Source organism: Musca vetustissima, unplaced genomic scaffold, assembly GCF_032173495.1.
Source record: "Musca vetustissima isolate MV318-11 ecotype Yass unplaced genomic scaffold, APGP_CSIRO_Mvet_v1 utg343643, whole genome shotgun sequence".
NCBI classification, from domain to species: Eukaryota; Metazoa; Arthropoda; class Insecta; order Diptera; family Muscidae; genus Musca; species Musca vetustissima.
The window spans coordinates 1,039-16,142 of record NW_026874405.1 but is presented as its reverse complement, the minus strand read 5'-3'; the positions used below and the strand labels follow the sequence as shown (position 1 = coordinate 16,142).

At 35.9% G+C, this 15,104-nt stretch overlaps 1 protein-coding gene across 1 annotated transcript; it reads left to right on the top strand.

Moving 5' to 3' along the window:
• Nucleotides 1-9,398: 9,398 nt before the first annotated feature.
• On the top strand, nucleotides 9,399-14,840 carry LOC133333512 (pickpocket protein 28-like). The gene is made up of 9 exons (XM_061541833.1): nucleotides 9,399-9,478; nucleotides 9,607-9,813; nucleotides 9,888-10,148; nucleotides 11,406-11,666; nucleotides 11,732-11,936; nucleotides 12,007-12,146; nucleotides 14,069-14,199; nucleotides 14,272-14,524; nucleotides 14,585-14,840. The coding sequence occupies exons 1-9, from the start codon at nucleotides 9,423-9,425 to the stop codon at nucleotides 14,838-14,840; spliced, it is 1,770 nt and encodes a 589-aa protein (XP_061397817.1). The 5' UTR covers nucleotides 9,399-9,422.
• The last annotated feature ends 264 nt before the right edge of the window (nucleotides 14,841-15,104 follow it).

Genomic DNA, 15,104 nt, shown 5'->3' with positions numbered 1-15,104 from the left:
TGCGTGTCCGTCCGTCCGTCCGTCCGTCCGTCTGTCTGTTGATGTTAAATTGTAAACAAAGTACAGGTCGCATTTATAATCCGATTTGGCTGAAATTTGGTACAGCTCATTTATTTGGCCCAAGGACGAACCCTATTGAAATTGGGAAAAATCGGTTCAGATTTAGATATAGCTCCCATATATAAGACTGCCTTTGAGATGGTATATAAAAATATAGCATCTTAAAGGCAGTCTTAATGGGAGGGCCCTCAGAAAGTCGGAAGTCTTTATGTTGAAGTCTTTTCCCACTATATCGAGTTGACACATTGAGTCTTCATAGACAAACTGAAGCAGGACTCTATATATAAGAGGCGGAGCAAAGAATCTTTTATAAATATATACCCTCTGAAAGGCAGTCGTCATGGGAGGGCAGAATGGAGCGCATGGAGCCTCTTATAAAATGTGATCTTTTTAGCTTTTATCCTTTTGACAACACTGGTTTAAATAGCTCACGCACGTTCTGGTTTATCATTTAACCATGAATCGTCTTGCAAACGAATAACGACTGCAAATTATTACATTTTACTATCAAAATGTATCCTCTTTTAAGTAAGCAACAATTGGGCCATTGTAACTCAATAAAGTGGAAATTGTTACGGGCTCTTAGGAAGTTGGTGAAGATCCACTTTATAAGTGTATGCCAAAGTTAGATTATCGGCATAAAACTTTTTGAGGCGCAGTCACCGTCAACAAATTCAAATAAATTGGAATTGTATTTGTTTTTTTTTTTAATTTTTTAAAACACTTTTCCATAGCTCTTTAATAATTAACCCATTATATAAGTTGAGTTGAGAAGACTCCCTGTCTCCATAGACAAATTGAATCTTACAGTCGTCTTATATGTCTGGAGAGTAGCAACTCTTAATAGACGAGAGAAAGATGGCTGTCTTATTCTTTAAAAAAATTTCTACCTTTGCCTTCCTCTTTAATGAATATTTCTATCACAGTTAAAGCTAGTTTAATTGGAAGATTATTTTCTCTCTATAGTAGATAAAATTATAAAAACTTCTTCAGCACCGGAGCTATATTATTAAAGCACAATCTCACCAAAAAAAAGTAAGTAATATAAATACTAACAATATATGTTTTTCTTAGCTTAATTCTTATTAGAATTGCAGTGTTGTTGTGTCATTTTGAACTGCAATTTAAATTAATCTAATCAGAAAAACCAAAAGAATTACATTAAAATTTCACAACTTTATTAGACTTCAGAATATAATAGTAAATACGTACACATGCGATGAACGTCCAGACACTAGACAATGTTCTCTATAATCCACCATGAAGAGAAGATGTTTGTACTTGCTGCTCTTCCGAATGCTATTCCAACATTGTTATTCCCAACAAACAGACAAAAACCCGAAGTGGACCACACCATTACAACAACCGCATCGAAAGGTGGACAACGAACTACAAATGAATGAAAATTACACACACCGGCCAGTTAAGAGCATTGTTTAGGAGTCCAGCCAGTCAGCCAGTATCTGGTTTTAAAAATGTTTTCATTTTTGTTTCCATTTGATGAACACACCTTACAAGCATGGCTAAAGGTATTACATGTCGGATGGGGTGCATTGGACGAACATATGAGACATTCAATAAAAAAAATTAACGAACACATAATTGTTGGAAATAATTATGAAGTTAAATGTTACACTGGTATAGAGAGCTGAATCAATGAGTGTGAATAGGTGAGATGACGCCTCCGAATCATAGTATGCTAAGTCGACTTAGCATGTTTTAAAGTTCTTTACGTTTTTAGATACTACGGTCCTTAAATTAAAAATGCAAAAATGTACTTAGCATGGCACGTACGATTAAAGAAACGTCCATACTTTGAAAGCTTCTACTGAAAAACTCACTTTTCAGACTTAGCATACCATGGTTCGGAGGCGTCGATATGTTGACGAACTCAATCAGAAAGCCATAATATACGAACTGGAGCATATGGTTACAGAGGAACTGAAGAAGGAGACAAGCTGAAGCAGATAGTGCTTATATACGATCTAAAACAGAGAGTCTTTAATGAAAGGCTGAAAAGGCAGTGTTTAAAGTAGAGAAGTTTTTATAGGCAAGCTCAGCCAGTAGGCTTTTAGAGAATGACTGAAAAATTTTACTTTTATAGACGACTTTATATATACACTGATGGGGAAAATATTACACCGTTAGTTGACGATTTGTCATCAAGCGTTGTCACTTTGGTTTTGACAACGCTTGTTGTCAATTTGTCAGCAGGCGTTTACACTTCTTAGTATTTGAACAAGAATTTGAGAATATGACAACGAACGTTGTCAAATTTGAGAATATGACAACGAACGAGGTAACATATCGGAGGTTGCAGTATAAAAAAAAAAAATAAAGGAGCCGTGTTGTTTCAGGGTAAACAATGTCAGTGCCATGATCATGATCAACTAACAGCACTTCTGGTTTAAATTATTCGAAGGTCGGAGGAATTCTCTAAAAGGGTATTATAGCTTCGTACAGCCTCGAGAGTTTGTAACGCCGCTAAATATTAGTTCTAGACACACCTTTAAGTATACCGATCGTTATATCTCGACTAGCTGAGTCGATCTAGACATGTGTGTCCGTCCGTCCGTCTGTCCATTTTAACTTGTAAACACGATAGAGGCCACAATTATGGACCAATCGTTACCAAATTTTGTACGTATGATGGGCTCTGGCCAATGATGACCCCTATTGTTTTTGGTAAAGGTCAGTAAATATTTAGGGGATGAAATGGACCAAATTAAAAATTGTTGTCGGTTTTTCTGGTCGCTCCAGAGTCCGCAATTATGACCCGAACATAGTGACATTTTACATGGAGAAGGGGATCGGGCCAAAGAATGAGCATGCTGATAAAGATCGGTCAATATTTAGCGGGTCAAATGGACCCTGACTTTTGTGTGAAAAATGCCAAAATTTGTATTCTATGTCGTATATATTTACTCCTGAAGGACATAGACCCGAGACGTTGATAATATATCCAAGAGGAGTAGTTGACCTTTAAATTGATACCAATTATATTGTCGTATGTACTCGGATGTGGGAGTTACACGTAAATATTTACAGGTGCTTACGTATTCAAATATTATTTCGTAACCCAGTAGAGTGCGGAAATATAGCCCTGATCGATTTGAAATTTTCTATGAGTTTCCAGTTATGGTCAAGGCCAGCGCCTATAATTTTCAGTGATGATCTGATAATTAATTTGGGATGAAGTGGACCGAAAACTTATTTTTTGTTGTTGTATTTTTCGAATCGAGTTATAAGACGAACATCACCATACAACCCACGGTGAACACAATCTGGACAAGTAAATAGAAGGGCTGTACTGAATATTAGAAATATTCGGAAAATATGCCAGGGTATGGAAGAGGTGCTTTGACCTCTATTCGGACAAGAGGATGCAAGTGTCACGAAATATTGGCCAGGCAGAAAGTTAGAACTCCGTCGTAGTTGTGTAGGGTATCGTATGGTTGGCCCAGTCCTACTATACTACTCCGCTCACTGGTTTAAATGTTGGTTATTTCTTTTAATAAAATAGGTTTGAAATAAATACAAATATTTGTTTTTATTGGCATTACTCTGGGAACAAAATGAGAATGGAACGGTTTGAATATTTCAAAAGTTACACCAAAGAATGTCCATTCGACACTGCTATGGTGACAATTTCTGACACAGATGGTGTTAATTTGTACACTTTCGAGCTCGAAACCGTTGTTAAGATCTCGGTATCAAATTGACAACGCTGTGTTCAAGTTGACCACAAACGGTGTTCCTACAATATTGACATCGTATGTGCTCATTTTGTACACGGGTGTTGTCATTCTCTGGGTGTAGACAATATGCGGACTGAAGCTTGGAGTATTTATGAACGAAATAAAAGGATCCTTCATAGATGAGGTGAGTAAAGGATTTTAAGCGGAAAATTGGCATTGAGGTCTTCATATAACGGAAGCAACATTTTTCAGTACATGTGAGTCTTAGAAAATGTTAATATCTCCCATGTAACGGCATTGTTTTGACATATATTATCAATATGGGTAAATGTTTTGACACATTTCCCATAAAAAGGTCCATCCCTATTTTACGTTGATTATAGACCGTGAACGCATTTTCCAACCGAAGTGCTAGTAATTTGGTATTGTAGGTTCTTAGAAGATAATTAACTTTCAGGCATATAAGTATCTGCACAGGTCCACTTTATGGAACACCGCCACTTCTGACCTATCTTTGGTATTTTGAAAATTTGAAACAATTTCCGAACCGAGTTTAAAATTTTGTGTTCTCAATATAGTTCAAAGTTTGGACGCTGCGCTCATATACAGATTCTGCCATCATTTTAGACATTTTGTATTGCCTAGCCGCATTTTCCACCCAATGTGGCTGTAACTTGGCATTTTGGCTTCATCGAGGACAAAATACATTCTGTCTAAAATTTTAAAATATTGGTTTACAATTTGGTATAGCCTACATAAATAAAACCAGTGAGCGGAGCAGTATAGTCGGACGGGCCGACCATACGATACCCCACACAACTTCCACGAAAATCTAACTTTCTATGGTTCTATATATTCTGAGCTTGGGCAATATTTCACGATATTTGCACCCTCTTTACCGACTAGATGTAAACAAATATTTCTAATATTCAGTAGACGAGGGCTGGCTGCACAAAGCTATAATACCCTGACAACATAGTTGTGTAGGGTATAATAAGGTCCCATTTTAACAAATGTTGAAGGTTCGATTAACACTTTCCAAATGAAGTAGCTTTAATTATTTCGGGCTCATAAAGGGCAAAAACCTTCCAAAGTTTTGTCATAATCTTCGTGAAAATATCTCAGCCGATGTTATGCATTTTGAAGTTTCTATTCGTACTTTGTGTAGGAAGGGACCGTCCAAGTGTCTGCAATTTGCTCTGACAATAAAGCATTAGCTTCAGAAAAAATACCAACACATTTTCATGTTTTGACATATTGCCCTATTACAGTTCCGTCCCGTATTAGGTATCTTGAAAGCCATATAGGCATTTTAAAGCCAATATATTTTTTTTTGGGAGAGTATTAAAATGGACCGATGTACACCATTTAAGTGACCATATAGTTGTGTAGGTTCTCTCATTACTCTATGGGACAAAATCGAGGTCATGATCTGAACGGTGGGAATCACCTATCTGTGATGAAAGTCCTTGGTGAATCTAAAAAAAAAACTTAGAAGAAACAAAATCGTCATTCGCAATTGGAGTTATTTTTGCTGGATACCCTATTATACATGAAGATTTCGCTTCATGTCTTGATTTGCACCTATTATATGTATTTTTTGGGAAATCGAATGAGGAATTTTTAATAGAACATTTTGCCCAACTGACCCTTATCTGTCCTTTTCGTTCTAAATTTATTGAACCGGACTCCAATTATGACAAGATGCGATGTTATAATATCGCAATATTCTAAATACATTTTGCTCATAAAATTTTAAGTGGGATCCTCAAAGACGAGAAATCGGTATTTTACCGTTTTAATGGAATTTTCTAAATTTTAACCGAGTCATGCTACTGAAACCCTACATGTATGTATTTCAATAAATTCAAGTTAATTCTTTATAAATTCATGAGTGGGGTATTCAGATAATAAAACAGATAAAAGCACGGTTCAAAAAATTTAGTGTGTCAAATTTGACTATTGAATTTCGTTCTGGAACAGCCCTAATATTAACGCATAGCTGTATATATGAAACGTGTGTTTTTTTCGACCTGGTTTTGTGCACTTTAATGGCACACCTTGTTTTGGTGTGTCCTTTATTTTGTTGATGTGTTTGTGTGTGTGTTTATTAAGAACATCATCCTGTTGTTGTTTTTCTTTTTTGCCTGCCAGGACACACACATGTAAAACATACAACCAAATAATACTAAGAACCAAAATTTCAGCTTAAATTTTATTAACAACCTAAACAAACTACAATGGACATTTGTATGTTCATATGTATGTCGGCATGTATGTATGTTAGTGCTATGACCGGTTGCAGTCTGTTGGCTGAGGTAAATGAGTAAATCTGCTCTTGTTTTTCTCGTTTATCCCATGGATGGACATAGATGTCCTTGCCGAAAACATGGTACTTTCGCTGTTGTGGCATATTTTGACTGTGTATGGACTTGTAACCGTATTACGGAATACTTTTGTCATGACCCCATAGTTTGTTGTTAGTGTTCGGCTGTTTTTGTTTCAATAGCTCTTTAGTAATGCAACACGACAAAAGCAATTGCCATTTTAAACATTTGTAGCAGCAATTTCAACGTAACGTAATGTCATTGTTAAAAAAAAAGTTTCAAGAGGAAACTGCAACAACAGCAATAGTAGCACTCAAAAATGTTAAATTGTAGCGAGAATATTTTTCTCAACATGACTATAATGAAAATTATGCAGATGAGTTAATCACAGGATATGTTGGCCTAAATACTAAACAAAATTGTTAAAAATTTAGCTTTCTAAAAAAATTTGAAATTATAAATTTATAAAACATAGAAAATAATTTGAGGCAATACTATTAACATTAATTCCGAAAAAAGACTTATTTCATGCTCATCGCTGTAATAAGTACATGTAATGTATTTTTTTACTGACAGCAAGAACAACAAATGTTAAATTCCTTTCACGAAACTTGTTGAATTTCTCCAATTAATTTCAGGGAACTATTCACAATGCACACACCAAATGTTTGTCATATCAGCAGCAAAATTTAGTTTATTTTAATTAACATATGTATATGAAGTAATTTGTATATTAGGTTGGGTCCTCATCCATTTCTTCTACAATGCATGGGATAGTTCTTAAAAACATACACATTTGTAGTATATATCTTATAGTTGTGGTAGTACTTAAAAACATTAATTTAAGTAGAAAAGTCCAAGACGAACCCTCAATAACCTCCATTGTGTCGTGTGTATACATAATGTCTTAAATCGTGCGGTATCTTCATATGGGGACCATACCTGCTAGTAGGTATGACTATTAACATCTGCTGTCACGTGGTTTTCTCTTCGGCTAAGGTTAGCCCAGTCATGTCCAAGGTCTCCATAAGGACCCACAAAACCTTATTGATTGAAAAGACTAGTGTCTCCCTTTTGGGGTTAAAATCTGATGTTTATTGATTTTAATACTAGTGCGTTTATATATATAAATATGCGATACAAATAATTGATTTCGGGTGGTTTAATATGATTCACCGGTGATCGGGAGTGGTGAATGTCGGAAGCGGCAACGATGATTTAACGGTGGTCGGGAATGATGGTTGTCGGGTGTCAGTACGATGATCGGCAACGACGATTTAACGGTGATGGTTGTCGGGTGTCAGTACGATGATCGGCAACGACGATTTGACGGTGATCGGGAATGATGGTAATCTGGTGTCAGTTCGATGATCGGCAACGACGATTTGACCGGGATTTGATCGGGAATGATCGGCAAGGACGATTTGACAGTGAACGGGAATGATGGTAATCTGGTGTAAGTACGATGATCGGGAATGATGGTTGTCGGGTGTCAGTACGATGATCGGCAACAACGATTTAACGGTGATCGAGAACGATGTTATAAGTTGCTTACTGACTAAGTTCTCGTACAATCTACTATATCTAACTATGAACAGTAGACCGAAGTTTCTGTGTGGAACAGTAAGCCGAAGCCTCTGTGTGGAACAGTAAGCCGAAGCCTCAGTGTGGAACAGTAGGCCGAAGTCTCTGTGTGGAACAGTAAGCCGAAGCCTCTGTGTCGATGTATTTATGTAGCCGCCACAATGGGTAGCCACCCAAAAGAATTGTGAATGATCGTCAGTGCAATAAACATCCACAACACAAAATAGCAAGCCTATGCAATGGCAGGCCCCCTCAGTAGATGGAAGTGAAATACTTCAGTTTGCAGAGTCACAACGTAAATGAGAATTATATGATAGAGTAATGACGTGTGTCAAATGCCTATGCACTCGTTCCTAGTACTCACGGGGACGTCATGCGAGGTTGTTGCTATGATGGGTGACGTTTTGTATGTATGTGGCTTTTGACGTGTTACACTGCATACCAAAAAGTAAATGGGAAATATTCTAAGGGTGTTATAGGAATGTAAACATTTATACCTTCAAAATACGAAAAATGTTTCGGTAACATTTTATAGGGGTTCTGTCACAACATGATCCTTCATCGAGCAATTTCTTTACGATACTTTCAAAATACCCAAATTTTTGCGTGACCTGGAACCCATGTGAAAAATTTTACAAAGATATTTTCCTTCCTCCAAGAATGTGGGACCTATGCTTAAATATGGACCTAAAACCCAGAATTATAGTTACAGACCGTTAATTTTTCTTTTAAGAAATGGACCTATATCGAAAATTCACCATAACTACCTACCTTAACAATCGAAGTACGAATTTCCAATCTTAATTTCAAATTTCAGGATTCCTGCTCCATCAATTCATTTAAGTCCAATTGTACCAAATGTAGTGAAATTTAGTACACATTAGTGGACATTTTAAAAACTTCCTACTTACCCGAATCCAACATCCAAACAGTGATACTAAGACAACATTTTGAGATTCTAGATCTACGTACGAATTTTCAAGACTACACACCAAAAGTAATCCTAATTCCAATTTTCAGAATTCCAACTCACTTAAATTTAAAATGTACCAAATTTAGTACCATTTAATACTCTTAATTACAAAATTCCCAAACCTACATCCATACCCCTAATTCTACACTCCTACAGTAATCTAATTTCCAAATTTCTGTACTCCGGTTCTATCGGTTCACCCAATCCAGATGGTGCCAAATATAGTACCAAATTCAAATTGTACAAAATTTAGTACTTTTCGTACACGCTTCAAAAACGACCTTCTTTTACCTACCCTAATGACGGAATGACAAATTTAATACAAATCCCAACCTTATGGTCATCACAGGATTGAGCAAATAATTTTCGACCCTCCCTAACATACCTTACTATTTCCAGGAACTTCACGCCGAGTTAAAATTAAATTAACTCTTTCTGTATGTTGATAGAAAACAAAAGAACCATCCCACACACTTACATATTTTCGCCCCAGGCTACTAACGCAATTCCCAGGAGTAAATATTTTTTGTACACCAAAAGATTATTGGCAAATCCCAAAGGTGTAATGCAGCACGAGGTGAGTGTTTTAATACAAATGTGATAAGGCAAACCACGCCATTGTTAACCGAAGTGGTTACGGCATGTCAGGGTATATAAAAAGCGAATCCACTGGAAGACTTTTTCAATAGTTGCAGATTAGACGTGGTTGTGTCAACAGTCAGTAAACTCTCAGGGAACGATTTGCTGTGTGGAACGGTTGAAACATCTTTGCCAGCCAAGATGGAGCCGGCAAAGGTTCAGGATGAAAAGCCCGCAGTGAAAACTACACTGCAATGGTATGGATCATACGGTTCCTTCTTCAGTATTCTAGGGATTTTATACGAATACAAAGAAACAGAAAGGAGCATACAGCCACACATGTCTTTCGCTGATAATGAGATTTGTCTTTGTCTTATCCAATTAGGCAGCGTGCAGCATTGATGGCCAAGACCATTACAGCCTTTAAGGAGACCGTTGATGTGGATAGCGACGATGATGTGGATAACAAACAGCAAATCAAATATGGTAAACCATCTCAGGCAGCTTGGGCCATATTCTCGGAATATTGTGACAACAGTACCATCCATGGCATTAAATATTTGGGTGAACAGAAGAGACCCGTCTGGGAAAGGTGATTGCCGACAAAATGAAGCGAAGTTTTAAAATCTATATCAAATGTGTATGTGCGTTTTTTTTTCTTTTTAGAGTATTTTGGATTATGGTCTTTGTTTTCTCCATATACCTGTGTACCTCGCTGACCATGAACATTTGGAACAAGTGGAATAATAATCCGGTTATTGTGAGTTTTGCTGAAAAATCCACACCCGTCTGGCAAATTCCCTTTCCGGCTGTTACCATTTGTACGGAAACGAAGGCCAGACAAACATATTTCAATTTTACGGATATCTATTGGAAATATCGAGATTATATCGACAACAGAACAACGGAAAATATATCAGATGACGAGTAGGTATTTGTAGGGCAAACACCGTAAAATTGGGTTTATACAAATTAAAAAAATAGGTCAAACAGCCTATTTACATTTGAAATTTCCAGTATTAATTAAAGGTTCTAAATGTGCATGGTTATAGATCTGAGGATCCTTGGAAAAAATATTCTTTGAAAATGTATGCTTATAGATCAATGAGAGTCATTGGAAAAATATTTTTTGACCTCTTGGAGTCCTGGTAGAAATATTTTTAAAAAATTCGCCCCTAAAATAATGAGAGTCATTGGAAAAATATATTTCATACCCTCTACCATTAAATTACATTTGCCATTCCGACCTCGAAATATTCACCGGAGACCCCATAAAGTATTAATATTCTTGATCAGAAAAAAATTCTATGTAGATTTATGCCTATCTGTCTGGCTGTCCGTCTGTCACGAAATCACGATATATATAGCAATCTTTAAGACAGAGCTCTGAAATTTTGCACAGACATTGCTAGTACTTCTAGGATGTTTCGTATCGCAAATGGAATATATCGGTCCAAGTTTTGGTGTAGCCCCCATATAATGTTACGCCCAAATATTCGGTATTTAGGGGTTCTCATTGTATAGCAAATTTCCGTACCAAAAATTATTAATATTGAACCATGTTTGAGTGTAGCCTCCATAGAACGGTATACCCACATCTCTGAACTAAAAATGGTTTCACTACTCAAAAGTTTTGATATAGACCACATATCTATTATCTATTTCTCTCGACTTTTTCGGTATATCATAACGTGAGTTTCGTCCTAGGAGCCCCCGTTTATTTCACATATTTTCCACCTGGTGGAGGGTATAAAAAGTTGTTTCTAAAGGACCTTGAAAAGATATTATTTATAAACACCTCCGATTAAACGCAAAATTTCTCTTAGAAAACTTTCAGCTCATGGACAAATATTTTTAAAAATTCCCACTTATATCTCTACGAGACCAAGGGAAAATGTTCACCAAAACTGCAACCTTATAGCTCTAAGGGCCTTTGGAACAATATTCACTAAAAATATACGCTTAAGGTTCTCAAAGACTTCGAAGAAATATCTTTAAATATACATAATATAAAAGTCTTGGGGAAATATTGTTAAAAATCCACACTTAAATCCCTGACTGGCCTTGGAAAAATATTCTTTAGAAGCCTATGCTTATAGCTGTGAGAGCTTCGAGACGCCTATTCCATTGACATTTATTTTTGATTAATCCATAAAAAATTCAATTTGTTTACATTCTATTTAGGAAGACAAAACTCAGCTCCGCTCTGCAAGTATGTGATTCACATTTAATCCAATTCCCCATTGGATCAAACTATAGTGATAGCGCAGAACTTCTTGCTACCCTGCGTGATTTAATGCCAGAATTTGGGGAAATTTTCCAGAAATGTAAATGGCGTAATGTTGGCACAGACTGTACCGAACTATTTCACACCTTTGTAACAGATGATGGGCCATGCTATACATTCAATACGTTAAGTGCCTTTGAAATTTATCGTGATGAAGGGTAATACAACTCACTCATTGGTTATTAACCAAAATTATATATAACACGATATATATTGTTTCTAGTTTAATACATGATTTTATATTGCACACTGAAAATCGCACTGCCACCGATTGGAATGTCGAAGACGGTTATGCTGCCAATGCTGACACGGAAACTTATCCATATCGTGTTTTGGGTTCCGGATCTAAGGCTGGCTTAAATCTGGCATTGAGTGGTAATGAAGACGATTTCGATGACCTGTGTCGTGGTCCAACACAAGGTTTTAAGGTGATTTTAATGTGAATTAAGTGGCGGGAATTAGTGGATATAATTTGTGTTTTTTTATTTATATTTCCAGTTGCTTCTACATACACCGGGAGAAATTCCACAAGTAACAAAGCAATTTTTCCGCGTGCCATTTAATCAGGAAGTTTTAATAGCCATTAAACCGAAAATTATTACAACATCAGATGGCTTGAAGCATTATGAACCTATTAGGTAAGTTTCAAAAGAAAACCAGTAAGAAAAGTAGTAAAGTCGGACAGGACTATATGATACCCTTCACCACTTTGAGTATATTCAACAGATGAATCCTAACAGACGTCGCATTTTTAAAGGACAAGTAAAATGAAATTGGAACCATAAACACGTCATTCTGCAACCGATACTAAATTGTTCATTTGGTCAGATATAGAAGCTATATCTAAATCTGCACCGATTTCAGGAAACTTAACATAGATCTAGACCTAATTCATTACCCTGTGCTAAATTTAGTGCAAATCGAAAGATATTAAGGGACCTTGGTACACCATTTACATTAAATCGGACGAAAATATATATGGGAGCTATATCTAAATCCAAACCGATTTTCAGAAAACTTAACACACATCATTCTAGACCTAATTCATTACGCTGAGCCAAAATCGGAGCAAATCGAAAGAAAGGGACTTTGCTGCACCATTTACATTAAATCGGACCATAATTTATATGGGAGCTATATCGAAATCTGAACCGATCTTCAGGAAACTTAACACACATCATTCTAGACCTAATTTGTTACGCTGTGCCAAATTTCGTACTTAAATCGACTAAAAAAGTGATTCTATGCATATTCTCAAAATAAGCCGTGTGTCTATCTCGTTTCCTTTTGCCTGTTACAAACATATGCACAAAGACATAATACCCTGTACTACAGTGTGGTGAAGGGTATAAAAAGAATTTGGTTCAAGAACCTCAAAATACCGAAAATTGGGGGGTACCCTTATATGGGGGCTACCAGAAAAAATTGACCAATATTTATAATTTTAGTGGAGAGATTTGCTACCTTATAAGAACTCGACGTACTAAATTACAGTCAATTCGGTCGAAAAATACGATCAGAACCCCCAAAATACCAAAAATTTGGGGGTACCGTTATATGGGGACTACCAGAAAAACTGGACCTATATTTATAATTTTTAGTGGAGTAATTTGGTACCCAATAAGAATCCAATGTACAAAATTTCAGAGAATTCAGTTATAAAACGAGCCCAAGAACCCGAGAATACCGAAAATTGGGGGTACCCTTATATGGGGGCTATCCGAAAAAATGGACCTTTATTTATAATTTTTGGTAAGGAGATTTGCTACCCAATAAGAACTTAAAGTACCAAATTTCAGCGAATTCAGTTAAAAAACGCTATGCCTAAACGTGAACATGGGTCTATCTCGATTATTTTTGCCTGTTACAAACATATGCACAAAGACATAATACCCTGTACCACAGTGGGGTGAAAGGTATAATAATAATACTATTTCACGGTGGAGGTGTATTTTAAAAATTAATATAAAATAATATAAAAAGATAAATCATAAATCTATGAAACTACGTTATTCTCTACCGTTATAAAACTAATTTTCGAAGTGACCCAGAAAAACCAAAGGTATTTTCGTGGTCCAGGGACTCGAACTAAACGGAATTGGATTAGAACCCCTCAAAAAAGAAATTATTTTTGTTTTGTATCACAGTGATATTATTAACAAATGCAAGCATTTAGCTCTGAAAGACCTTCCTAAAAATATAATTAACAAATCCGAGTTGACAAATCTGTATGATCATCAGTAAATATTATTATAAAATCCAAGTTTATAGCTCTGAAAACTCTTTCAAAAATACATACCATTCGTTTCCCACCCAAAGAACACTAAAAAGCTTCAAATAATATTATACAAATCCAGGCTTATAACACCGAAGGAGCCTCCATCAGTGTTCTTAGAGTATCCAAGCTTGTAGCTCTAAAAGAACTTTCGTAAATAGTATTAAAAAAATCGTGCTTATAGCTTTGAAAATCCTGTTATTAAAAATCTACAATTAAAGCCCTAAATGCCATTCGAAAAATATTCATTTAATTTTCCCGTAATTTTTTCCCATTTCTCCCCAGGCGTCAATGCTATTTCCAAAAAGAACGTGATTTACGCTATTATCAAATCTATACACAAAGTAATTGTGAACAGGAGTGTCTGGCCAATTTTACATTGTCCAGATGTGGTTGTGTAAAATTCTCTATGCCAAGTAAGTGAATAATAAAAAAATATTCTACAAGAAATTGCAATAAAATCACATCACATAATTATTTTCCAAAAGGACATGAACAAGTTCCCGTGTGTAATACCGAGCATGTGGAGTGCTTAAATAATGCCGAAGATGAATTGGCCCTAAAAGAATTCGAACAGGGTATAGCAACGTCAGGTGAAAATGTTCGTGGTCCAACGACATGTAACTGTTTGCCATCATGCACTTCCATTGCATATGAGGCAGAAATATCGCAGGCAGATTATGAATATGTCAAAGCTACTAATAAAGGAAACTCTACCGAATCGGAAGAAACAAGTCAAGAGTAAGTTGTATTGAGTTTAGTAATATGCTTTAGATTATTATAACCCTATTCTAATTTCAGAATCAAAAGAACTCGTCTATCAATATTCTTTAAAGAGGCTCAATTCCTTACCTCGAAACGTTCCGAGCTGTATGGTACAACAGATTTCCTTGCCAATTGCGGTGGTCTATTGGGTCTTTTTATGGGTGTCTCTACGCTCAGTATTGTGGAGATTATCTATTTCTGTACGGTTCGTTTAATAACCAATTTGAAAATGCGTTACAAGAAACGCAAGGAAATGATTAATGATGAAAAGGTTGCCACAAAGGATGCTTAAATGTTAGATATATGTGAACAAAAATTGTAAATAATACTTGATTTTATACAATTTTTAATTAGAAGAAACCACTATGCCGCCTTATGTAGTTGTGAAATTACAAATAAAAACCTCAAATGTTCAAATTGTTTTCTTACCCAAAAAAGATGAGTTTATGCTTTATATTTCTAAGGTGAAGATACAAGCTCAGAATTTCCTGCAAATATTTGTTGTTTTTAATCCACGCTTTTGGAAAAGATATTCTTATATATTCAGAGATTTGGG

Coding starts and splice junctions, on each gene's coding strand:
- LOC133333512 (XM_061541833.1), top strand. CDS start 9,423: ATGGAGCCGGCAAAGGTTCAGGATGAAAAGCCCGCAGTGAAAACTACA. Junction 10,149..11,405: donor GAAAATATATCAGATGACGA/GTAGGTATTTGT, acceptor CATTCTATTTAG/GAAGACAAAACTCAGCTCCG. Junction 12,147..14,068: donor AAGCATTATGAACCTATTAG/GTAAGTTTCAAA, acceptor ATTTCTCCCCAG/GCGTCAATGCTATTTCCAAA.